The sequence below is a fragment of the Triticum aestivum genome, chromosome 5A, assembly GCF_018294505.1.
Source record: "Triticum aestivum cultivar Chinese Spring chromosome 5A, IWGSC CS RefSeq v2.1, whole genome shotgun sequence".
NCBI lineage: Eukaryota > Viridiplantae > Streptophyta > Magnoliopsida > Poales > Poaceae > Triticum > Triticum aestivum.
This window is the reverse complement of record NC_057806.1, coordinates 238581814-238608435: the sequence shown is the minus strand read 5'-3', so window position 1 is coordinate 238608435 and position 26622 is coordinate 238581814. Positions and strand designations below refer to the sequence as shown.

General features: G+C 50.1%; 1 protein-coding gene across 2 annotated transcripts; it reads left to right on the top strand.

The window, feature by feature from the left end:
* The first annotated feature begins 6335 nt into the window (after positions 1–6335).
* Positions 6336–24806, top strand: LOC123102871 (phosphatidylinositol 3,4,5-trisphosphate 3-phosphatase and protein-tyrosine-phosphatase PTEN2A). Of its 2 annotated transcripts, XM_044524333.1 has the most exons (13): positions 6337–6588; positions 7330–7914; positions 8604–8705; positions 8781–8837; positions 16772–16837; positions 16993–17169; positions 17279–17365; positions 17441–17505; positions 17591–17667; positions 17797–17843; positions 19604–19734; positions 19907–19976; positions 24034–24806. In XM_044524333.1, exons 2-13 carry the CDS (start codon positions 7381–7383, stop codon positions 24580–24582), a joined length of 1962 nt encoding a protein of 653 aa, XP_044380268.1. In that variant the 5' UTR covers positions 6337–6588; positions 7330–7380; the 3' UTR covers positions 24583–24806. The 2 variants fall into 2 exon arrangements, with proteins under 2 accessions (XP_044380267.1, XP_044380268.1); XM_044524332.1 differs by having other exon boundaries at positions 6336–6588; positions 17279–17505.
* The last annotated feature ends 1816 nt before the right edge of the window (positions 24807–26622 follow it).

Here is a 26622-nt window from a genome sequence, read left to right as displayed (position 1 = left end):
GTAGGATATCATTGTCGGCATTGGACAGTTGAGGTACATCCTCAGTCCTGGACTCATCGAGTGTTACACAGTTAACCTCCGGTGGTCCAAAAAGCTGCCTATAATATTCGGTAATATAAGTTTTGAGATTATCCTGCCCGACGATCGTACCCTCATCCTGCTCTAGTTGAAAAATCCGCTTCTTTCTGTGCTTTCCATTAGCAATCAGATGAAAGAATTGAGTATTGGCATCCCCTTGGACTACTTTCCGAACCTTAGCTCGCAACGCCCACTTCAACTCTTCTTCCCGTAGAAGTTCTTTCAACCTCTTCTCCGCCTCTGTTTTAGCCTGGCACTCAGCCGGCATAAGAATCGCGGACTCAGCCTTTATGTCCAGGGCTTGTATTAGATCAAGGAGCCTATCCTTCTCGATCTTGTAGACCCCGCTGAGATGCTTAGCCCATCCCCGTAGGAAACTTCTCAAATGCCTAATTTTGTTCTGCCAACGCTCAACCGCTGTCCTACCCCCTACTCCCTTAACCCATTCCCTGGCAATAAGGTCCATAAACCCCTCACGTTCAAACCAGGCCATCTCAAATGAGAAAGTGTTTTTGTTTCCCACATGGTTCGGCTCCCCAGAGTCGACGAACAGTGGTGTGTGATCAGATATTCCCCGTGAGAGGGCCTGGACCGTAACCAGAGGGAACTTCTGTTCCCACTCCACACTCGCGAGGACTCGATCAAGCTTTTCATAGGTCGGGATAGGCAGTGCATTGGCCCAGGTAAACTTTCTACCGGAAAGCTCTATCTCCCTCAGATCTAGGCTCTCGATAATGGTATTGAACATAAACGCCCATCTGCCGTCAAAGTTGTCATTGTTCTTCTCCTCTCTCCTCCGAATGATGTTGAAATCTCCCCCAACTAACATCGGTAGCTGCTCGGACCCGCAAATTCGAACTAGATCCGCCAAAAAATCCGGTTTAAGCTCCGGCTGTGCGGCACCATACACCGACACCAAGGCCCAATTGAAACCATCCACCTTGGACCTAACCCGAAACTTAACCGCAAAGTCACCCATCACTACACTCCGGACCTCAAGGGAATCGCATCTCACTCCTAGCAAGATTCCGCCCGAACGTCCTCGCGGAGGTAGGCAATGCCAGTCAAAATCCACACCACCCACAAGAGAGGAAAGAAACTGAGGAGCAAAATTATCTCTACCAGTCTCAGAAAGAGCGATAATATCTAATCGATGCTCCAAAGATGCCTCCGCGAGAAATCCTCTTTTAGCCAAGTCCTTCAGACCTCTGCTATTCCAAAAGATTCCTTTCATGGGTCATCATGAAATTTCTTGGCCGTACGGATCCTAGCACTCCTACGTACCGCGGAAACGGGATACACCTTCCGCTTCCACTTACGTTTTGGTTTATCATTACCCACCATCCGGTCCTCAGAACCGGTCTCCGGTGGTTGATTCGCAAGAACTTCAACACTAACCTCCTCCTCATCCGACTCATTAGTGGCAGGATCAAGGTCTGCACACCAATTATCAAGCACTCTCACCCCCAATGCATTTATCTCAGCATCGTTCATAGGTTTCACTACCGCTATGTTACGAATGGTTTCTAAGGCGCGCTCCGCCTCTAGATCAAGAAGATCATTAACCGAATTGCTAAATTTAGAATTAGTATTCCCTAACGAAACCCCTATTTGGTTTGCATTATTAATAATCTCCTCCGAAGAAAAATGCATAATAGAATTGGAAATGTTGACTGACATGCCCGTAGTGACCTCAACGTCACGAAGCTTGGCCGCCCTCATAGCGCACCTCTGCTGCATGTCATCAACCTCAGGGATATCCTGGAGACGAGAGCTCATCCGTCTTCCCTCAGAGACCGGGTCCGGAATGCCACCAAAAGTAATAACCTCCTCACGAGTAGCTCCACTCGTAGGAAGCCACGCCGGGGGGCTCCCAGGCCGGATAGCGGGAGAAGGCTGTGCCTGGGCCTCCTGCCCGAGCACTCCTTCCGCTCCAATCGTCACGCAAACGGGAGATACCATCCCAGTAGGTGAGGACGCGATATGGCCCGGGGCCACCTGCCCTGGGCTCCCGCGCGGCGTCACGGCTGAGAACACGGTATGGCCCGGGGCCACCTGCCCCGGGCTCCCGCGCGGCGTCACGGTTGAGGATGCGGTATGGCCCGGGGCCACCTGCCCCGAGCTCCCGCGCGGCGTCCCGGCTGAGGACGCGGAATGTCCCGGGGCCACCTGCCTCGAGCTCCCGCGCGGCGTCACAGAAAGAGGCGCAGCGATCGGCGCCGATGAAAGGAGATGTGAGGCCGCCTGCCCCACACTGTCTCCCCCTCGGCTGACAATCTGCGGCATAGCCGGCTCCGACCGTGCCACGTGACCCTGAGTCTCCCTGATCAGAAGCGGAACGGTTGCAGCAACCTGCGCCGAGGAGGGAAGGTCCAAAGCCTCCTGCCCCGGACGGTGACCCCCACGGCCGGCCAGCGACGGTAACGAAGGTGCCGCAACGACCTCGCGCCCTTCCGAGCTCCCAGGCAGAAAATCAAGCGCCGGAAGCGAGCGCTCAAAATCATCCTCAGACTCCACCCTCTCGCTCCAAAGCCTGGGCGGGGCCGACGCTGGCTGAAAAGATCCGAACCTCAGCGTGTTGTTAGGTATCGATGGAGATGTGACCGGCTCTACCCCTGAACCAGTCTGTGGTTGCTGAGCACCTGATCCTGACCCGGATGTTCTCTCTCGATTATCCTCATCCGTCGGATCCTTTCGGGTCCCCGCATTATCATCTCCGTCATTAGTGTCCATATCATTATTACCATCGACATCCGCAAACAACTCAGCATCCTCAAACTCAATCTCCAGGGGGAACACCTCACCCCTGTACACCCAGTTTACCACGTCAGGGACAAACTCAATGTCCAGAATACCCACTCGCAGTCTGGCAACCCCATGGGCGCGGGTGAAATCATGTCCACCTTCTCTGTCTTACCAACCAACGTACCCAAGCTGGCCACCACACGAGCATCACAAAGAGCCTCAGACGGTGCCCCAGTAAAACGCAGCCACACCTGAGTTAGGGGCTTCCCCTTTGGCTCCACCTTCTTCCACTCTTGAAACTCCAGAATACAATTAGTTCCTGGTACCTTGCACATCCCAAAACTCAGCAACCGCCGTAAGTCCTCAACTGACGGTAGGTCGACTCTGAACACCCGCTCCTCGATGAGAACAAGCTCCCACAGAAAGTCTCCCGATGCCAATTCCTGAAGTCTGTGCACAATCTGAGCCTCAGAAACCTCACCCTGTGTCACCTTCACAATCGCAGTAGTCAAGCTCTGCGGCTGAACCGGAGTCTCTCTCGCGGCCGGTGACTCAAAAAACATCAGACCAGCACAATATACTCCATATGCTATAAGTGCCGGAGCCTGGTCACGAAGAAGCGGGCAATCCCCCGAGGTGTGGGCCGGTTTACCACAAGTGTCACATAGCTCAGCCACACACTCAATAATGAAGTGACCTTTCTCACCACAGCGATAACAAAGCATTTTTTCTTTCCGACGTGCCCATTTAGAAGCCCTGTCCGACTCAGACCTGTTCTCCGCATCGGCCGAATCAGTCATGTCAACCTCCGCGGTGGCCAGGGCCGTGACTACCTCCATAGCCTCACCAGTCAAGGTCGTGGCCTGAACGGGATCAGCCTCGACCCCGCAAGCCTGCTGATCGACAGACTCCTGCATCAGATGCTGTCTGCGGAAACCGCGGCCACCCCCTCGACCACGACGACGACCACGGAAGCCACCCCTCTGTCGTGCGTCTGGTCCCGAAGCGCCCTCCACGAAGCCTCCCGATGGGCCCAGAAAAGGCATCTCAGCAGAGCCATCGCTCTGCCAGGCATAACCTCGACCACCTCCCATCGATGACGATCCACGGTGCTGACCCTCTCCATATGCATCATAACCATCATCCCCCCATTGCCCTCTGGGTGGTACGGAAGAGTCTGCATTCCCAGTAGCTCTCGTCAACGCGGTGTTAGACCGTTGCTGTGGTGGTCTCGAAACGAAAATAGGCGGCGGCCGGCCGCCACCAGTCTGCCCAGCTGGTCTAGAGCCGTTGTGCACCGGGGGTTTTGGCGCAACCGCCCCTCGCCCCGAAGCCCTCGGCGGAGGCGCACCCCGGCCCGCATTGGTTGCCGCAAGAGATGACCCGGGCCGTGACTCACCCGGCCCCAAGGCCTTAGCAGCTCCGGCCGGTGCACCATCACCTCGCCCCGCATGCATAGGCAGAGATCCCGGACGAGGGGGCACAACCCGGACGCCGGGCGGGACTGGCAGCGGCGCTCCACCACGACCAGCCCCTCGGCCCAAAGCCGCTCGCCCACCAACGGCCGCCGGTGGCATCCCACATCCAGGCGGTGGCGCAGTCCCCCCACGGCCAGGCCCCCCGGCGGCGGTGGCATGAACGCCGGCAGCAATAGGGTTAGGCGCCCCAGCATCACGGCCAGAACCCCCGCCCGCCGCAGCTGGGTCTTGCGCCTGCGGGAGGACCGGCGGGGTTCCACGCCCAGCCATATTCCTGAGTGGCGCGATTCGATGAGCACGGCCGCTCCCTGGCAGCAATGTACGACGCGACGGCTTAGAGAGAAGAACCCTAGCCTTCCCCAGGCGACAGACGATCGACGTACGTAGGCATCGTACCCCGTTCTGTAAGCCAACCGCCGGCTGATCTAACTGGGCCTCATACCCAGTTGATACAAGCCCAAGAGCCCCCCTTGGCCCATCCAGCAGAGAGCTCGAGTCGCGGCGCAGGAGCGAATTCAAACGCTCCTGGCGGATCACGCGGATCTGGGTCTACGTGACTGGCGGAAGCGCCGCGACAGTCACCTCCGGCAGCTTTCGATCCCGAGTCCGGCGAGATGATTTTCGACGATGAACCAAAGTCCAGGACTCCGGCTTAATAAGATCAAATACGGTTAAGTTAGGAAGACTGACCTTTGGCATGGGACCTTTCCACGGCCGGATCGCAAAGTTCGCCGTCCTCCGATGAACCATCCGGCGAACCACCTCGATGTTCTCTTCCGGAAGAAGACCCTGCCGCGCCGGATCGTCAATCGGCACGACCCCAGGAACGATAGAGGCGACCTCCTCCTCCGAATACCCCGGCCTGAAAGCTTCACAAATCACGTCGGAAGCCGTAGGCGAATATTCGTCGGTTGAGTCGCCGGCGTCGTCTCCCTCGTCCTCCTCCCCTTCAGCAGATCCGGCTAGGACCCAGAACCGCCCTCCGACCTGCCTCGCACCCGGCGCCAATGGCTGGGCCGCAACGATCGGCGCCGGCGGCGCGGGCGCCGCTCCAGTCGCCCCAGTAGCCCCAGTCGCCCTAGCCCTCATAGACAGCGCGATCTCACCTCCGATGACCGGCTTAGGCACTTTACTCTCTGAGTCCGACGTAAGATCAACACATTCAATCGGTTCCTCCTCGAGCAAACTCTCCTGCACACAATCACGAACGGTAAAATGAAAATAATCAATAGTAAAACATGCACCTGCGTGGATCTGCTCATCCCAATCCAAATAGCGGCCAACGAGAATGTCGTGATCTCGATCTCGTATCGTCATCCATCGGGAGTCCGCATGATAGTAGATGAATCCTTCCCTCCCTGATCCGATCTGCTGGCCATCGTCAAACTGAACATTCCATCTGGCTGGCCGCAAACGAGGATCATCTTGATCCAGATCCGCATCAGAATCTGATTCGGCCGGCCCTCCCTGAGCCGGGCCAGGCGATGTCGGCACCACCCCCGGCGCCGGCTGCGGTGGATGCGCCTTTGACATCACGGCACGATCACCATGCCCACCTTCAAGTTAGGCCTCCAAGAGTTGGATTATGATTATGGTTTCTTTCACTCCAACATATCGCTCGTGGCGATCAATATGGCGCGCTGACGGGGGTCACCGTGCACCTTGATGTAGGACGACTGAATAGCCGGGGACTGCTTTAAAATGGGGGAGAGTTTCACTTCCCCGGCCTCTGCACCAACTAGGGATGCATACGGCCATTTTAGTATGAGTACCAAGATAAACATGATCCTCAGAATTTTTTTAAATGAGTATCAAGATTTTTTTGATGAGTGGTTGGACCACACACCAAACTTGATCCTCAATAAATTGGGGAAAACCCCAGTGCATCACCTGTCAATTTTAGGAATTGAACTCGGGTCGTTAGGCTGCACAACCGCATGCCTAACCACTGAGCCAAGTAAAACATGCACACAATCGGCATTCACAACCACCAGGACAGCTGGATTTGTTCGGATCACAATACTGGAACAGACGAGGGAGATATCGGGATCAGCTGAGCCCGGGCTCCAAATCGCCCCTCTCAATTAACCCCCTGTACCCACTCCAGGGTCGTCTCCTCCCGCTGCACCCCACCAAACCCGGCCGCGATCCCCATCTCTCTGTTTCCCACATAGACCTCCGCCGAAGAAGCAACCGCCCTCCTCCCCCCTCCATCAGGCAGCTCGCCGTCGTCGCCAACTCGCCAAGCCTCGAGGGAAGGAACGACACACAGATCCGGACCTTGCTGGTAAGGCCAGGCCACACCCCCCGCTTCTCATCTATTATAAGTTCTTGAGTCCGTAGCCGACCCGAGAGATCCCATTCAGAGCGGTTCTTTCACACGTTGCTTTGTCCGAGCTCGTCGTGAGTTTCTTGTTAGGCTTAAAGATTCTTGTTAGCTACGTGTCTCGCTTCCGTGGTAGCTCAGGTTGTGGTTCTTGTTCCCGTGTTAGTTTTAGTGTGGACGAGCTCAGTGGCGGAGCGTGAATCAAATATTAGGAGGGGCCAAATGAGTGTATATGGCATAGAAAAGGCTAGGATGATCAGAGACGCCGGACGATTAGTAGAGCAATTAGCAGATAAGTAAGTGTATTTGGTAAATTTTCCTTTTGAAAGGGGGGGCCAGGGCCCGGAATTGTCCCCACTACGCTCCGCCACTGGACGAGCTCTCATTTGTATTTTCAGTTCTTGTACATGTGGAATAACCTGCCCAGTTGTAAGTAATCAGTGATATCGATAAGATGATACTTATTCTAAGTTGTCTTCTTGTTAGATATGTGAATGTGTAAAGTGATACATTGCTTGGCTGATGAGTTGATGCAACATAACATATTGTTTAGAATGAGATCTTTTGCACTTGTTAAGAGTGAAATTGTAGTTATGCACTCAAATTCTGTGTAAATAAAATATATGCAGTTAGTCGAGGACATGATTTGTACTTGCAGATTGAGCTGCTTTCTTATAACCATGTATGATGATGGTTTTGCAGATGTGGCTTGTCATTCGTTCACCTGAGATTAATAAACTCCGTTAGTCAATCATGGAACAACAACAAGTCAAGCCATCTCTCACCCCGTCTGATACTCCTATGGATAACCAGGATTCATCTCCACTTCCTGCCGTTACTACTGCTGATCCTGTTCCACGTGCTCTTTCAAATGATTCCGCGACACAGGCTGCCTGTCCAAATCCTGTTGCCCCTTCATCTCCTTCCGCTCCAACTTCTGCCACCACACAAGATGCTGCAGGACGCGAGGCACCATCATCCATGTTTTCTACATCAGGCTTATCTTCCTGGGCGAAAAATCTGAAAATCCCTCAGCCTTCTTCAGGTCAAGAATCACCAACAGGTAAAAATACCGTTTCCCGTCTCGCTAGTGGCCTTGGATTGCGGCTGTCTCCAAAAGATCCACATCAAGATGAGAGTGCTGAAGGCAGCACAACCCCAACTACTGCACAAGCTGGTGTTTTTGGTTCCTTGACAAGAGGCATTGTGGATTCCTCTAAGAATGCTGTTAAGGCAGTGCAAGTTAAGGCTCGCCACATGGTCTCACAGAATAAGAGACGATATCAGGTACATTTATAGGTGTTCGAATATGAAATCTTGGGTGAACCTTTATATCTTTCAAACACGTTTCTTTTATTTTTCAGTTCTTATAGTATTGCACTAACATGATCAGGACAAGCATACATGCCTCTAATTGAGCAACAATTTTGTTCCTCTTTCATCATGGAAACTCTAATAGTTCGCACACAATTCCTTGAATGCTATGTTTGCTCCATTGCTCGCTTCTGACTTATGAAAAATGATGGTGTGTGTCGTTGAAAATGCCTTCTTCCAGCACCAAGTCATCCATGTTAGGAGGTTTTAGACATTAATATGTGTTCATATTTAGCATGCATCTTCTCACAAGTCACATGTCGTTTGGTTCAAGGTTCATATTTGCATGTTCTTAGCTGGGTTCGGTAAGCAGTGTCATGCCTCATGATTATGATAATTCATCAGTCTTTTGCTACTTTGATAATAGCAAGGACAATCAAGAATGCTATATGGAGAGGAGGGTCGAACTTTACTATTTTGGAGAATTAGAGTAATGATCTGTGTGATTATCTTTAGAAGATCCTTGGTAGTCAGTTATTTTCTCGAACACCTTAGAAACTATACGAAAAACAGTAGGCAGGATGGTTTCACTCAATAATTTAGCTTTTGTGGCCATAGCAGCAAGACAATAGATGTTGACAAATTTCTCGTTCTTATAATAGGAAGGAGGATTTGATTTAGACATGACATATATTACAGAGAACATAATTGCTATGGGTTTTCCTGCCGGTGATTTGAGCTCAGGAATTTTCGGATATTTTGAGGTCAGTGTCACACTTTGAAGTTGGAGCTCCTTTGTATTGTCTCTAGAATTAAACACATCAATACCTCTATTGCAGGGCTTTTATCGCAACCACATGGAGGAAGTCATCAGGTTCTTTGAAATGCATCACAAGGTAGCTTCTTAACATACATGATAAATTTCAGGTTTTTAAGAGTGTCTTACAGATATATGTCTGATATTTACTTGTTTATGCGTCCATATGTTTCTTGCTACCTTGACCATGCTGCTAACTTAATAACATGCGTTCGCTTCTCTTTCTCGCAAAAAGAAGCAGCTTGCTTCAGTGTAGGCATGCCCTCTGAATATGACACAGGAATAACTTCTCGAAGACACTAGCGCCAGAACAGTTGATAACTTGTTCACCTCAAGTATCTAGATCAAGGGGTTTGATCAATGTTTTTAAGGCGGTAAGGCGAAGCGAGGCGCCCTAGTACCGCCTCACCTTTTAGTCGCTTAAAGCGTAAGGTGAGGCGACACAATTAGACAATTCTGAACTACTATGAGCAGCAGAATAAAGAAGAATTTGGTAGTACACACCTTGAAATTGCTGGTTGTAGAGCCCACATAGCATCCATCCCTCCCATCCTCTTTGCACTTGCTCTTCTCCAAAACAGAAAGCGGCTGTTAGAGTATGTAATGGGCCTATTGGCCTGGGCTGGCGGTATAGCCCGTCAGTCTTAGGGTTAATTAGAGATAAGGGTCGCTTGCTTAGGGGTCAGGTAAGCCTTGCTTGGGAGTCAAGTAAACCTCTCTATATAAAGAGAGGAGATGTATAATCTAATCAAGCAAGAATTAAGAAGGAAATCCCTTCCATCTTGCCCGGCCGTGGGCAAAAGGCCCCCGGCCGGCCCTCTCGCGCCCTCCTTCTAGCAGCGCCATAACAATTTGGTATCAGCTAGCTTCGGTTCGATCATGTCTTCACCGCTGCCCAACCCGTCTCTTTCACTGCCGGTCACCTCGTCGCCTCCGGCAACCACCACGACCGTTGCCCCGCTCCTGCCCGCGCCGGGATCCTCCGTCGCGCCCGCCCCCGCTGTCCTCACCCCGGAGGAGGTGTCCGGGACGCTGCAGGACCTAACACAGGCGGTCCAGGAGATCCGCCTGTTCTTGGCCGGGTCCTACGGGCCGCACCCGGCTGCGCCGCCCATCGCCGCCACCGCGCCGCCGTGGTTGCCATGGCAGCCTCTGCACCAGGCGGCCTCCGTCGCGCTCGCCGGGCCGCTGCAGCAGCCGCTGCAGCTGCCATCCACCGCCCCGCCCTGCCTGCAGTGGCAGCCGCTGCTCCTGGCGGCCTTCGCCGCGCCCGGTGCTTCGCTGCAGCAGCCGCTGCCGTTGCCCCAGGGCGTCCGCGCTCGCCGGGCCGCTGCAACAGCCGCTGCAGCTGCCATCCACCGCCACCACCGGCCCGCCCTGGCTACAGTGGCAGCCGCTGCAGCAGCCCCAGGGCGTCCCTGTCGCGCTTGCCGGGCCGCTGCAGCTGTCATCCACCGCCACCGCCGGCCCGCCCGGCGCTCCGCTGCAACAGCCACCGCTAGTCAGCTCCGGCCCTGCATCGACCGCGTCGGCGGGAGTCCCGATCCACCAGATCAAGTTCCCGCCGTCGCCATTACCGCTTCCCCAGGGCGTTCCCATCCAGCAGATCAAGTTCCCGCCGTCACCGTCACCGCTTCCGGCTTGGATCACTACCCGCCACGTGTCGGTGGCGGTGTTGCGCGCGGCCTCCTAGCGCGTCGGCGTGTGCGGGAGATGCGTGGTCTGCAGCTGCCGCTCCTCCCAGCTGCGCTTCGCTGTGCAAAGGGCCTCGATCTCGTCTGCTGCGTCGGGGATCTTGGGCATGCTGTTTTCCCCGCGGGCAGCGACCTCAAAGTCCGCGATATCGGCGGTTGGGGGGGGGGGGCGCACCCCTCCTCGCCATTCTCCATCGCAAGCCCTCCACTCTTCTCTGTGCGGTGCAGACCAACAGCCGTCCGGCGGGGGGAAGGTCTGCCGGCTGCCGCGAGGGCGCCTCTGCTGGTCGCTCTTGCGACCACTTCCAGGTGGCCATACACATGCACTCCTTTTGTCCAGATGGTGTCCATGGGATCCAGGTGGCTGTACACGTGCACGTCCGACGTGCGGATGGTGTCCACTTTTTGTTAAGGGGTCCAAAATAAATCGTCCCAGTCCATTTCAGGTTGAGAGTAATAAAACAAGCCGAGATGTAAAAGTCTTGTTTTTAGGTGTTAGGTTTGTGTTACGTCGAGTCATGGTTATAAATTGGTTAGGCTGCAGCTCGAGGACAAGCTGCATGTCCAGGTGGGGTGTAGTGTTAGAGTACGTAATGGGCCTAATGGCCTGGGCTGGCGGTATAGCTCGTTAGTCTTATGGTTAATTATAGATAAGGATCGCTTGCTTAGGGGTCAAGTAAGCCTTGCTTGGGAGTCGTAAACCTCTCTATATAAAGAGATGAGATGTATCAATCTAATCAAGCAAGAATTAAGAAGGAAATCCCTTCCATCTTGCCCGGCCGTGGGCAAAAGGCCCCCGGCCGGCCCTCTCGCGCCCTCCTAGCAGTGCCATAACAGCGGCATGAACATGAGCAAATATGTTATAACTTAATAACTTGTCCACAGATAATGAAAAAGCAGAGAACTAAACGTGAGCAAAACTGCAAAAGTGAAAAACAAGATATCTAGCATGACTGCAGTGCATGATATATTGCACAACCAGTTAACCACATGACATTTGTCATGAATCCCGATTCTTAAACATCACTACAACAACAGCAACAACCACAACAAAGCCTTTAGTCCCAAGCAAGTTGGGGTAGGCTAGAGGTGAAACCCATAAGATCTCGCAACGAACTCATGGTTCTGGCACATGGATAGCAAACTTCCATGCATCCCTGTCCATGGCTAGTTCCTTGGTGATTCTTAAAACATTACTACAATGTCATAAAAAACGTCCACATAATACCAGCATAGCAAAAGGCTTAAGGCTTGTCAACTCTCTCATGTCTCTCAACTCTCAACTTTCATCTCCAAGTCTCAATAACCATTATATAACTCATCCATGGTGACATTGGTGTTTTCTCCACCATCTTGGTCAACATTGGTTGAATCGTCATCATTGCTCACACTATCATCATCAATCACAGTCTCAATCATCCTCCTCTGTGTTGGGGATACTTGAGTATTGCTCTAACTCCTCTTCCTCATCTTTTGCAAGAATTGTTGGCCGTGTTGGTGTAGGTCTCTTGTGCTGCCTTATGTATGCCACGCAGACGCTTGACGCCCCCCTATGAAGTGTAGTAGCTGTCCTAGGAAGATTGCGACCTCGAAAGGTTCGAAGATGCACCAATAGCCACACCAACATCCTCCCATGTAATGTCATCAGGACACCCTCGAGCACCTTTGGTGGTGACATTGTTGCGTCAACCCATTCATTGCCCCAATCAAAAACCTCAGCTTTTGTTGCCCGCCTTCTCACACCTCTTTTGAAACCTATGCATCTTCTGCTTGTATGAAACAAAGACACATCATTCATTCTTTTCCATTGTAACGTGTTTCCTTTCTTTATATGGATCTACAAACAGCAAATAAAATGAATAACTAGCTTGCTGAAATTACTATTGAATAAATACAGAGAGTTTACTAGTTGACTCGCAAATTCAAATGTGCTCCAATTTCTGTCACAAGTCACAACCAAATGATGAAGCACAAAGACTAACAATACGCTTTTCAAACCTTTGTAGCTCAATGGTCTGACCACAATATGCACACCACCAAACAATTAACATGTAAAAGTAAACATATATGAAGAGTCTGTACATAAATTACATTGCTGGAATTACCTTGCAAAAATTAACATACTGCATTCAACATGACTCACGAGGGTTTCTTTTCCCCATGTTGATCAATTTGTTTTGAAGATTGACATCAAGTACCATTTTTGCAAGTACATCATTAAAGCAGCTCCTTAGTTTCACAACTAAGGCCTCATCATTTTCTCTTTACCCTTGGCTGGAAGGGCTCATCGGAGCTGAGCACGATGAAGTGAATGTTCTGCACCGTGTGCAAACCTGCAATTTCTCTGTTTCTTTCTCCTCTATCTATTCGAGCTGCAATGCCCACGATCTATGGCGTTCGTTCTATCCCACGAATGAATCGTGCTTGAGTACAAGATTCGCTCAAAGTTTGTTAGAAACCCGAGCTAAGCTCTCTAACAGAAACGGGAAATAAAGAAAAAAACCGAAATGGCACCGTGGCAGCCTAAAAGTGCTAGGAGCGCCGCCATCGCCTGCTGATCCTCACGGTGCGGGATGTCGTCATCCTTGATGGCGTTCCACAAGCGCTTGCATATTCACCTGCATGACCAGGGCCCAGTCGGTGTAGTTTGTCCTATTCAGCATGGGAAAGGAGAGTCCACTGCTGCCGCCGCCGATCTCCCGGACGACCTGCTGCCGCCGCCGATCTCCCGGACGACCTGCTGCCGCCGCCGATCTCCCGGACGACCTGCTGCATGACCAGCTCCCCCCTCGCCGCACTCGGCTGTGGTCGCGGCTCACGTCCAGTGGCTTCGGTGGCTGCGACTTGGAGGCATGGGAGGGAGAGTTTGTCTGCCCTCCGCTGCTCAACATGTCCACCGGTCACCGGTTAACAAGGCTCTGATGCCAATTGTCGGCCGGAAGAGCTTATGGGAGCTGAGCACGATGAACTCAACACACAACACACTCATGGCTTTGGCACATGAATAGCAAGCTTCCACGCACCCCTGTCCAGAGCTAGTTCTTTGGTGATACCCCAATCCTTCATGTCTCTCTTAACGGACTCCTCCCATGTCAAATTCGGTCTACCCCGACCACTCTTGACAATCTCCGCACGCTTTAGCCGTCCGCTATGCACTGGAGCTTCTGGAGGCCTGCGCTGAATATGCCCAAACCATCTCAGACGATGTTGGACAAGCTTCTCTTCAATTGGTGCTACCCCTATCTCACACACACACACAGACAATGTTTTGCGCCATGTGCGTACTTGCGACTTTTCTACCTCGTTTTCCTCTATTTATTTGAGCTACAATGCAACATGCAACGCCCGGATTAAGCGACACATCAGCCAACTCCAAGAAGTGTCCTCTGGATTATTTATTAACAAGGAAGTTAATCAAATGGCGCTCCCTTCTATCCAACCAGCCATCCGACATGAGTTTCCTTCTATTATTTCCATGCTGCCTCATGTTGCCCCCTACTTGTTTCCTTGACACAATCATTAAGCAATGGCTCTCTCTCAGGTCTTGGTTCATAGGCACTAGGAGGCTTGTACCCTGAACCATATTGGCAAGGGGCTTCAATTGCAATCTCAAATTGTCTACTGCTTGTAGCATTAAATGGTATGCCACACTCACAGAAGAACAAATGCCCTCACCTCCCAGCTTCCGGTCTGGTTGGCCGGGACGTCACCGCCGCCAGTCTACACCATGGCCGCGGACCAGCCGGCGCCCTCCCTGCCGTACGTCACCGCCGCCAGTCTACACCATGGCTGACTACAACCGCGCCGGTGGGTGCGCCGATTCAGCAAGTGCGGTTCCTGCCCTCACCTCCCAGCTTCCGGTCTGGTTGGCCGGGACGTCACCGCCGCCAGTCTACACCATGGCCGCGGACCAGCCGGCGCCCTCCCTGCCGTACGACAGGCCTTCCGGCTCCGCGGGTTTCCACGCTGGCTTCGACGGGCCACCGCTTTCCTGCGGACCACCTGTGCACACCGGACCAACGCCATCCTCTTCGCTGCTCCGTATCGCCGAGCCGTACACTCACGGCGGTCATGCTCAAACACCGCCGCGCTTCGCCAAGCTCGCCTTTGCCACCTACGACGGCGCCGAGGACCCCCTCAACTGGCTCAACCAGTGCGAGCAGTTCTTCCAGGGGCAACGGACGCTCGCGTCGGACCGCACCTAGCTCGCCTCTTATCACCTCCGCGGCGCCGCACAGACGTGGTACTACGCCCTCGAGCAGGATGAGGGCGGCATGCCCCTATGGCAGCGTTTTCGTGAGTTCTGCCTCCTTCGATTCGGGCTACCGATACGTGGGAGCCGGCTGGCGGAGTTGGGCCGCCTTCCCTTCACCTCTATGGTGCAGGACTACACCGACCGCTTTCAGGCCCTGGCGTGCCACGCGTCCGGCGTGACGGCTCACCAGCGGGCCGAACTCTTCGTCGGCGGTCTGCCAGATCATATCCGCGTGGACGTCGAGCTGCAGGGACCCCAGGACCTCCAGACGGCCATGTACTACGCCCGCGCGTTGGAGCGCCGCACGGTGGCCATCCAGCAGGCATCACCGTCCCGGGCCGCTGGGCTGCCACCCTGGCCGGATGTTCCCGCGCAGGGTCGGCCTGCTCAGGCTTCCGCGGCACCCCTTGCCGCGACCGCGGTGCACCCGTTTCGCCGGCTCACCTCGGCCGAGCTACTCGAGCGTCGCCGCCAAGGGTTGTGCTTCAACTGCGACGAGACCTACATGCCCGGCCACGTCTGCCCCCGACTCTTCTACCTGGAGGCTGCAGACTACATTGAGGAGGACGCCGTCGCCGCCGGGCTCGGCGACCTGGCCGCCCCAGCTGTCGCGGAGGTGTTTGATGCTGGTTGATCACCTCGAGGAGTTCAGCAAGCGCTTCCCTGCCTTACAGCTTGAGGACGAGCTGTTTGTGCAGGCGGGGAGAAGTGTTATGACTGGCATATTAGGGGCTTAGCCCAGTGGGCTGTGGCCCAAGTTATCTTATTGTTATTAGGGGCTTAGCCCAATTATCTTATCGTTATTAGGGTCGTTTGCTTAGGAGTCAAGTAAACCTCTCTATATAAGGAGAGGAGATGTATCAATCTAATCAAGCAAGAAGCAATCAGTATTTGCTTGGCTTCCCTTAGGGAGCCGGGAGACCTAACCCTAGCCGCCTCTTGCGCCGCCGCCGCCTCTTCTCCACCACGCAAGGACGGTGCCCAGCCGCCGGCCGCCGCGCCCTCGACCTCGTCTTCCTCCATCTTTCCCCTACAATCTCCGCCCTAGAACCGACAGAACCCTAGCTCCTAACACATAGTGCCTCTCTTCCTTAGTCTTTGTGCTGGACTCCATAGTGCTTTGAGAACACCCAAAGTGCCTTTCATCTACAAGATCCTCAGGTGTTCTTCGAAACATGGCAACAATTTGCTTGGAACTATTGGCAGCAGCAGCAGCGGACTTGCCTTTTGCTGACATGTTGGTAACACATGCTCTCTTGTTCACTATGGGAGGCCATGCTGAGTTGGAGAGCCGAGCAGGCTGGGGTGCATGAGGTGCTACTAGCTTGGGAGCAACAGCAGCATACTCCACTATCAGGCCATAGGAGACCAAGACGAGACAGTGGAGGCGACAGTAGAGAGTAGAGGCGATGCAGTCCGGTGAGGCAGCTGCCTGGGTGTCGTCATCCTCCACTGGACCCGTATTGCTACGGGCCAAAGAGGCCAGAATATACACATGCTATATATATGCAAATATACCCCTATATAAAGGAGGAAGTACACATATCTATTACATGGACAAGGCGGATGCCTTTCGTAGATGTCAAAGGCGGCTAGACGCCCTAGACTTGGGGGGCACCCTGACGCCAAAGTGTTGCATAAAAGCAATGGGTTTTAGCGTTTCTATTATGATGAATATGCAAGTTAACTTTTTCATCTGTTGTACAATGCATATCTTTATTAAGGTGATGAATGCCTTTTTCATTTGCTTGAGGGTGGTAATTCATCTATGATATTTTGCTTCTATGCATTGTTAGACCTATCTTCTCTATTTTTACCAATGTGCAATACTACTGGAAGTTTTGCAGTTAAGGACTCCTGTGGATCAAACCTATAACACATGTTTCTTTAAGTTAGGTAGATCTCGTGAAATGTTGTTGAGGTAGTTAAATTTTAGTTAAATGTCATTGGAGGACAATTACGTTTTCTAGTTGATCTTCGTTTACATCAATTACAAAGTTCAGTTACAAATGTTACTTGAACTATTTGTGCCTTTTAACCTCTATATTTATTATTATGTTACAGGGGAAATATAAGGTGTATAACCTTTGCTCAGAAAGGCTGTACGATGCATCTCTTTTTGAGGGAAAGGTATGGGCAGCTTATATATCTGTTTATGTCCCTGTCCTGTCACCACCAAGAAATAATTTGAAAATTTCCAATCACTTGCTTCAGTTTCCTTCACACAGTTTGATAATGAAATAATCATTTTTGTTCAATATTCATATTTGATGTGTATATTTTAGGTTGCATGCTTTCCTTTTGACGATCATAATTGTCCTCCGATACAACTTGTCATATCATTTTGCCAAAGTGCATACTCATGGCTGAAGGAAGACATAGAAAATGTGGTGGTTATCCATTGCAAAGCTGGGAAAGCAAGAACAGGGTTGATGATCTCCAGCCTTCTAGTATACCTAAAGGTAAAATCAGTATTTGCATTACATGCTAATTAAAATTAGCCATGCCAATTCTTCTACCAATTTTGAGGGTTAATAAGATTGGAAGCTTGTGCATCATATGTATGGACAGTTCTTTCCTACTGCGGAGGAGTCCATTGAATACTACAATCAGAAAAGATGTGTAGATGGAAAAGGGCTTATTCTTCCAAGCCAGATTGTGAGTAACCCTCGGATTATTTTAATTTATTTATATAACAATGCATTATTCTTAATGTGCTGGAAAAAATTACAGAGATATGTGAAGTACTTTGAGCGTATTTTAATTTACTTCAATGGTGAAAATCAGCCGCCTCGCAGGTGTTCACACTACTTCCTCCATGATTTCAGTATGATCTGCATGTATCTCATTTGTTAATAATTAAGCATGTGCCACACTTTCCAGGTGCATGCTTAGGGGATTTCGCCTTCATAGGTGCCCCTATTGGATCAGGCCATCAATTACTGTGTCCAATCACAATGGTATCTTACATCATGAATTGAACTTGAAATGTTCATCTCACATATCATATAGTAAAAGAGTAGCTTGTTGTTCTTTTTCTATGATTAGCAGTTTTTCTCCTCTGCATTGAGTAATAACCTATTATGCAGGTGTTCTTTTTTCTACGAAGAAGCATCCAAGAACGAAAGAACTAATGGTATGCCTTTCCATCAATAAACCACCCTGGTTTTTGTTCATTAATAAAACATTCTTGTTTATGTTCAGTAGTTTGTGGCTTTCTGCTTACTCTGAAAATTATCGGTTGAGTATCACGAATATCTGTGCGGGTTGTTCATATTATTGATTGCGCCCACTTTGTTTTTGTAAGCTCATAGCGGAAACCACATAGTGTTAAAGAAGGTTCTTAAAAAAATCAGTGGCCTAGTACTGTCTTCTATAGCTTGAAGCAGTTGTATGAACATAGCCTAGTACCATCTTCTATAGCTTGAAGCAGTTGTATGCCCAACATTTTTAGTACCAATGGGGTGTTACATTGGTAAAGAAATGTAATGGTTGTTATATCATACTGTAAATGATATTAGGTCCAAGAGAGAAATGAAACTAACAAATATTGAACACTATTTTTTTGTGTTGATTCTTTGCTTCCTCAACAATAGATACATGCCTCCTCTAATATACCGATAGCTTATAATATTTTGTAATATTTCTTGCTTAACTAACCGGTCTCGTATTGCTCCTGATTTTCCTATATAAAGAAGGACAGACCTGTTAAGGAGTATTACTGTATTAGTATTGGTCTAGGAGTTCTTATTAGGCCACGTCTCTTTCCTTGTACCCCCCTTGGGCTATGCAATTGAGATAAGGTGCATCCATAACATGGTATTAGAGTCTAGGTAAAAAAAAATCGCACGCACAACTCATGCTCCATCCAATTTTGCGCTGCCATAATCCTGTTGGCTTGCTGCTGATTTCTTCTCCTGTCCACACGCGTGCCTGCCTCTGGTCGCTGCTGCTTCCGCGCACGCCACGTGTTGCTCCCCTTAGTCAATGCCTCTACCACATGCCACTGCACACTGCCAAACAATCGACCTGCCGGCTTCTGCTTCGCCTAGCTGGCCTTTGCTCCGCGCCGATCCACCGGCCCTAACTGTTGAACATGTCGCCTTTTAGTCGGCCAACACTCAACGCCATACAACATTGCGAGGCGAATCGCCGTCCTATAGAACCTGCCTTTTAGCTTTTGTGGCACTCTTGTCACAGAGAACGCCAAAAGCTTGGCACCACTTCATCCATCCAGCTTTGATCCGATGTCTCACATCTTCATCGATATCACCATCCTTCTGCAGCATTGACCCCAAATATCGGAAGGTGTCCTTCTGAGGTACCACCTACCCATCAAGGCTAACCTCGTGCCTAGTAGTACTGAAACTGCACCTCATGTACTCAGTTTTAGTTCTACTAAGCCTAAAACCTTTCGATTCCAAGATTTGTCTCCATAGCTCTAACTTTCTGTTAACCCCCGTCCGACTATCATCGACTAGCACCATATCATCTGCAAAGAGCATACACCATGGGATATCTCCTTGTATATCCCTGTGACCTCATCCATCACCAAAGCAAAACGATAAGGGCTCAAAGCTGACCGTTGGTGCAGTCCTATTTTGATCGGGAAGTCATCAGTCTCGCCATCGCTTGTTCAAATACTTGTCACAACGTTATCGTACATGTCCTTGATGAGGTTAATTTACTTTGTTGGGACTTTGTGTTTCTCCAAGGCCCACCACATGACATTCCGTAAAACAAAGTACCAAAAACCTCAAAAGATATTCCAAACTCTCTTATTTCACTATGACCTAGAGAAGCTGTTTCTATTATTATATATTTGATCTATTCTCTAAATGCGTGGGAAGTCTCTCTCTGCTCTATTTGGTAACTTAATTTTCAACCCATTTTCAGCCAGAAGATTTCTGGTTTAGTGCACCAAGGAAGGGAATTATGGTTTTCGCGTTGCCTGGGGAGCCTGGATTAGCAGAGGTAGCTGGTGATTTCAAGATTCAGTTTCATGATCGGCAAGGAGATTTCTACTGGTAAGCTCCTTTTTTCTAATAATGTATCATTCCTTTACATAAGTATCTTGCTTTAGTTGCACAAATCTACATATATATATGATATATATCTGATGGCATCAAAATCTTACATGGGAAACTGGAAATAAATTATATTCTTAATTATATTTTACACTTAACTTGTCTTTTTCAGCTGGCTAAATACAACAATGATGGAGAACAGAGTGACACTGAATCCAACTGATTTTGATGATTTTGACAAGGTAATCGATGCTTCATTGCTGATTTTGACAAGGCAACTGATTATTTTGACTAGGTAGGTACACATGCAAATTGCACGTAGGAGCTTATAGATATAACCAAAGTATGAACGAATATCGATATACCACAGGATATACAGGTAAACATGTTAGTTTGGAGTCATATATGCATGGCGTAGATGTAGATTTAGTTCTCGTGGTTCATCCCATTGAAAATCAAATTATAACTACAGAATATTTGAAGACTGCAAGGTATAATATAGTACATGAAAATGTCAAATATATCCAGCACATTTGTCCTTAGGTATCTTTTTTTTCTTCGAGAAAACGCAAAGGACTCTTTGCGTTTCATTTCATAGAAAAGATGAGAAGATACAATCCTCCTAGGAGGTGGTGGTTACATGGATTGGCAACCTATCAGTGGACATCCCAGTTAGTGGGGAGGACTACCCTGAGACCCAAAGCGCCAGCTTGTGCCCAACATTTGGCTTCGGCCTTAATCCTATCTACGAGTGCGGTAACTAAGGATGGCAATTTTACCCATGGACATGGATACCCATGGATATCCGACCCGAATGGATAGGGTTTGGATATACTTTTGTGCCCATGGGCAGCGCCCAAAACCGACCCGATTGCTCGTGGGTAGGGCATGGATCTAATCTTGTGCCCATGGGTATACCCAAACCCGACCCGATAGTATGATTTAATGGGTCAAAATCTGTTATCCCTACCCCACAGTCAAATGTCCCACTGGAATTTTCCACTTTGTTATCTAAAACATGCAAAAGAAATTGCATAATCCTCGTCATAACTTCTATTAGTTGACATTCAATCCCCGCCGTAACATACTACAGTGCACCTTCCCTTATTTTTATCTCCTCGTTAAATGACTCATCATTCTCATCTTTTAGAAAAAAAAACTAAATTATATTAGGTTGTTAGTGGACGTTGATTTGTCATAAGTTGATGTTTACCATAAGTGAAACCTAGCCTACCATGAGGTGAAGAACAAAGAAGCTTATGTTAACATTGTGCTATGTCTTATTTATATGTCTTGAGAGGACCCAGTGGATATCCAGTGGGTATGGATATCCATCGGGTTTGGACATGGACACAAATTTTCACCCGTGGATTTTTTCATGGGTGGGCAAAGACTGTCTTCATGGATATAGATATGGATTCTATATTGTTCAACCCGATCCAAACCCGACCCATTGCCATCCTTAGCGGTAACCGAGGGGCGCGCATTGTCGAAGACGCACTCGTTGCGTTGTTTCCAAATCATCCAAGGGACGAGCATGGCGATAGATTGCAGGCCTTTCCGTAGCGCATGTGGGGTCTGCCCTTTCATTCGTTGCCATCAGTCCGTGAGGGTGGGCTCATTGCTTGGCGGTTGAGAAGGTATCCTTGCCCAAGCCAGCACGTCGTGCCAGACCTGCCGCGTAAACGGGCATCGCAGGAGCAGGTGCCACATTGACTCTGGGGCCTGATCACAGAGGAGGCATCGTGGATGGTGCTGTAGGCCGCGACGGGCTAGTCTCTCCGCCGTCCAACACCGGTCCTGGCTAGCCAACCAGTGAAGAAATGAACACGACGCGGTGTCCAGCTCTTCCAGGTAAGCTTCCAGGAGGGGCATTTCATGGATCCATGGAAGGTTGCGGCGTAGCATGACCGTGCCGTGTAGTTGCCGCTAGCCGTCCATCTCCAGAGCATTCGGTCGGGCCGGTTTGATAGGCTGATGTGCTGCACGGCCTGCCACAGTCTGAGATATTGGCCAATCTCGTGAATCCCTATCACTCCTTGAATGTCACGAGCCCAAGCATTGCCCGCTAGGCCTGCGGCCACCGTTGTCGACTTGCGTCGCCGTTTGGGAATGCATTGGTAGAGTGCCGGCGCGAGCTCTCGCACGGACTGGCCGTTGAGCCATCGGTCATCCCAGAACAATGCCGTCTGTCCATCGCCAAGCTCCATGGTCGTCGATGCGAAGAACAATGCGCGCTCCTCGCGGGAAAACTGGAGGTCGAGGCCTCGCCATCCGCGGTCGTCGTCCGTGTGGGAGAACCACATCCAGCGCAGGCGCAGCGCTAGGCCGGCACGCTCCAGGTCCTGGACCCCGAGCCCGCACGTCCTTACGTATCTCGTATTGCAGTTTTGAGTAGCTAGTATTGCATCTTCAAAGACAAATGGAATTATGAACGTGCTGTCATAACTTTTGAGTCTTTTGTAAAGTAAGAGTGAATGGAATTATTTTTGAAGAAACAAACTTGGGGGAATTAACGTATGGAAGGATCTAGAACAAATGAGAAGTGCCTGTGAAGTGAGGTTTGTGCATATTGTGCATTGTAAATCATATATAGTAAAAAAAGGAATGGCAATTCATTCGGAAAAAAGTTTGGATAGTTAAAGTATGGAAGATTCTAGAACAAAAAAGTGTTTGGTGTTTTCGAATTTGTGTATATTGTGCACTCTAAATCATAAAGTAAAAAAGAGTGACAATTCATCTACAAGAAAAAAAGTTTGGATAATTAAACTACAACATGGGACGAGGTTGCGCCTATGTAATTGCTAAATCAATTCCGGAGTTGTTATTGACCACACCAGGGCACGGTCAACCTGATCACAAAGTTCCAGTCCCTGTAAGCAGTCGAAGAACAAGCAAGAACTATGATTTGCAATATAAACTGCTGAATGTTGGGTTTCCGTAAGCGGTCTTGGGTTGGTTGTTACACAAATGAAATATATGAATTTGCAACTATGGCGAATTTGTACCTAAACAAAACCCAAGTCTAAATGATGCCCTGGAGGGAGGGGGGGGGGGATCAACCTTAAGTTGGTTTCTCCACTAATACGAACTCGAAAAACTACCTATTGCCCTTTATTTCGATTTTATATGGGCCTGGCCCAAAAGTGAGGTGGCACAATACCTACGGATGATTATGGATGAAATTATGAAGTGTTATCGTGTGTGCTTTGTCCATGCCTTTATGTGTCATTATGGCTCCCTCAAAGTCCTGAAATGACGTGTGCGAACTCTGGTGATTGGTCCTTGTCTTTTTGTTACTTGAGCAGGTGTACCTGTGAGATGTGTGGGTGTAACTGCAGTAGGGGATGTCCTCATCAGTGCACGTGGTAGAATCCGATGGAGTGAAGATGATATCCAACGGCCAATAGTGCTCAGATTTACCACCTCTGTATCGTCGGATTAGCTTCATCCAATGTCCAATATTAAAAGTTGTTAATACATTAACGGAAGTTCATTTCAAAAATAAAAATATTGAATTATTCAATAAGATGGACGCTAAATATCCACTTTATATTGTTGAGTCCACATGACAGTTTTAGGCCCTGTTCGGGACACGGTTGTGTAAAACCATAGTTAAAAAAGGCGCGCCTAGCTCTAGGCGATAGCAAAACGCCTAGCATGCGCTTAATCTGCACATAATTGCGCATAAGCATGCGCTTTGGTCAGAAATCGCAAGGAGGTGGCAAAACACACAATTAACGCCTAGCGCTTTTTTGAACTATGTGTAATACATAGGAATATGATAAGTGTAGGAATGGGGAAGGATCACACCTGGAAAATAAAGGAGCCGAAAAACCGCAGGAAAACATAAGGAGCGTGCGATTTGGGAGGTGCGATTTGGGAGGTTGCAGGAGAACGAAGGAATGGTACTGGTGCACCTGTTATTAATCATGGTTCCATGAATATGTTATTTGCCTTTCCTTCTCCCACTGGCATCAAGTAGATGCACGCCTTTCCTTTCTCCCAAACTTTAGGTTGGAAAATTTTCCCACAGGAACAAATGTTCCTTTGAAATTCCTGCAGATTTCCTACAGACCCAATGCACCCTTATTCCACGAGTTGCCGTGTGTGTAATGCAAGGTTTGGCTCTAGTTGAGCTGTAGCAGACTTGGTACATTTTATATTTGTCATTGATGAAAATGATTTATATTACTACTAGTAAGTGAAGAAAACATTTTGCCCAGTGATGAGTCATTTATCTTGAGTTCACCTTGTTGCCCTTTGTTCAGACTCTTAACTAACTATTATGGTATCCAGAGAAAATTGCCGTCACCAGGATTCCAGGTTGAGATCGTTCTGGTAGATTATAGTGGTTCACAACCACCAAAACAAAAACCAGCTGATGGATCTGCTGATAAGAAGTCTGATGCTGATTCCTCTACGAGCAGCAGTGCCAAAGACAGCAATGCTGCACCTGTAGAGTCCAAGAAAGAAACTGGAAGTGATGATAAGGATGATGTTTTTTCTGACAATGAAGCAGAAGATGGATCATCCAAGGGCAAGAATGAGGTCTCCAGCAGTGGTCAAGGTGGAGCAAATGGAGCCAAAGCTTCTGAAACAAGTGTTGCACAACAGGAGCCATCAGCTGTTGCCAGCGGAATCGAGAAAATAACCATTTCGGGCGATCAAGGAATTGCAAGGGCAGCTGACGCTATCTCTCTCAAAACTGAAGCTAGCAGCAAGAGCGGCTCCACCAAAGCACAACCCCCTGCTGTGGAATCATCCAGCTTGAGCGAGTTCAAGGCCATCGCCGCAGACGCTTCGGTCTTCTCATTTGGAGATGAAGATGACTATGAAAGTGAATAGGGCCCTCTGCTTTTGCAGGTGTTTGGTTTGTCATGTGTACATTTTCACTCTTCTAAGACCCATGATGGAATGTCACTATAAAGCAAAGCTGGAAAGAATTGATTTATTTTTGTGTTTTGCGATTATTATAGCCCTTTAATCAAGGTGCAATGTTGTACCTTGACCAGATCTGAACTTGGACAGTAGCGACTGAGAATGTTATAGTCATTTGATTCTCCAAGCTAGACCAGGTTGTTTCTTTTCATGCACAAATGGGTTGTTAGAGCATTTCCAGCCGTTTGGCACACCAGCGAACCTGGGGAAGGCCTTTGCGCGTTTGCGCCGGTGGTTTTTTCGGCATGAGGGGAATCAAGTTCCCAGCCGCGCCCCCAGGTTTTGGCCCCCAAACACCCAAAAATTCAAAGTTCTCTTTTTTGCTATCAAAAAATGACACAAGTTCGGCGATCATCATGCCACAGTTTGGTGATCGATCATAGCCAAAGTCCGGCGATCAAAAAGGTAGGAACAATAGACATGGAACTCAATTGGCAGGCTCCTCTACTGTAGGGGTGGGAGAGGTTGGCATGGGCGTTGTGGGCATAGTTGCAGTGCTTGCGTTGGTGTGGGCGTAGGCGTGGGCGTAGTGGTAGTGGTCATTGCCGGTCTCGACATCTGGTTCAAGATGAGGTTGCGCTCTGCCAGGTACCACACCTTCACCTGCTGGTCCATCGTCGCCATCTTTGCTCCCATTAGGAACGCTAGGTCGGTGTTCCTCTTCTTCACGACGACGATGGTCTTGAGAAGGTTGAGCTTGACGCCCTGCTTCGTCATCAGCGCCGACCACCTCACCTCGGACTTCTCCTCCTTCTTGGCGGCGTGACTCCTGGCGTCGACGATGCACTGCTCTATCAATGACTGCAACCGTTTGGCAGCGGACGCTGAGTCTCTCGCCGCCTTGGCTTTCTTGTTGCCATCATGACGCCCTTCCGCCGTTGCCAAGGCATGCGCGTCCGGGTTGTAGACACTGTCCTTGGTCTTGGCGAGAGCGAGCCGGCACTCTGTCCATTTCTCGCACGACTCGATCCTGGTGAAGACATGAAGGAACATGAAATCCTGGTCGTTGTTGTCCTAGCGAAACATGTCGAACATTCGAACCATCTACACAGACGAAGAACAAGTGTCGGCGAAGAGCTGGGCCGGCGAGCGATGGACATACCCGATGCTCGACGTTAACGCCGCTCTCCGGGCGAGCAATGACCTCCTCCTGAATCCCATGCCACTTGTTGCAGGCCCGCTGGATGGTCGCCTAATGGTTGGCCATGGCCTTCTCGTCGCGATCCATGTGGATGCTGGCGAAGCCGGGGTCGACCAACTTGCGCTCGTCGAACGCCATCTTGACCCTTCTCCAGTAGGTGTCGGCGTTCTGATTCGCGCTAGTGATTGGGTCGATGCTGACAGTCTTCCATGCTTCGGCGAGGCACTTGTCTTCCTTTGGCGTCCACTTGACGCGAGGCTTGCCCGGCCTGGCTTTGGACGGCCGCTTCTTCTTTCTCCCTTTGGTCGCTGGCTCCGTCGGTTCTTCCTCTTCCATCTCCTCCTCGGCATCGTCGTGCTCGACGTCCTCCATGTCAACGACGGTGTCCAGCGTTTCGTCTTGCATGCGAAACCCGGGGTACGAAGGGGCGGCGGCTGAGCCGTTCGTGATGATCTCGTCCTTGTCGACATCGGTGCTGCTGAACTTTGGGCCGAGCCTGGTGTGAAGGGTAGGGGTCCACGGCGCAGAGTCGGGGCAAGCGAGCCTGAGTACGTCGGCGAGTATCCGTACTGGATGTTGAGGCTGGCGGTGAACGCGGGGAAGGGCGTGCGCGGGTCGGGGTTGAAGATGGGGGGGGGGGGGGGGGGTTACAGAGCCATGCGGAAGGTGATGTTGGGGTTGAAGCCGCCAAGCGCGTCATCGTTTGCGTAGTCAGGTGAGGGTGCGAACCCCCACACTGGCAGTGATAAGTTGGCCGGCGACGCGACGCTCTGCTTGCTGCCCCACGCGCCTTGTGGGTACTGGCC

Excerpts from the sequence above, each read along its gene's own strand:
- LOC123102871 (XM_044524332.1), top strand. The coding sequence starts at position 7,381 with ATGGAACAACAACAAGTCAAGCCATCTCTCACCCCGTCTGATACTCCT. Across the intron at positions 7,915-8,603 it reads AGAATAAGAGACGATATCAG|GAAGGAGGATTTGATTTAGA; the intron begins GTACATTTATAG and ends TTCTTATAATAG. Across the intron at positions 8,838-16,771 it reads TCTTTGAAATGCATCACAAG|GGGAAATATAAGGTGTATAA; the intron begins GTAGCTTCTTAA and ends ATTATGTTACAG.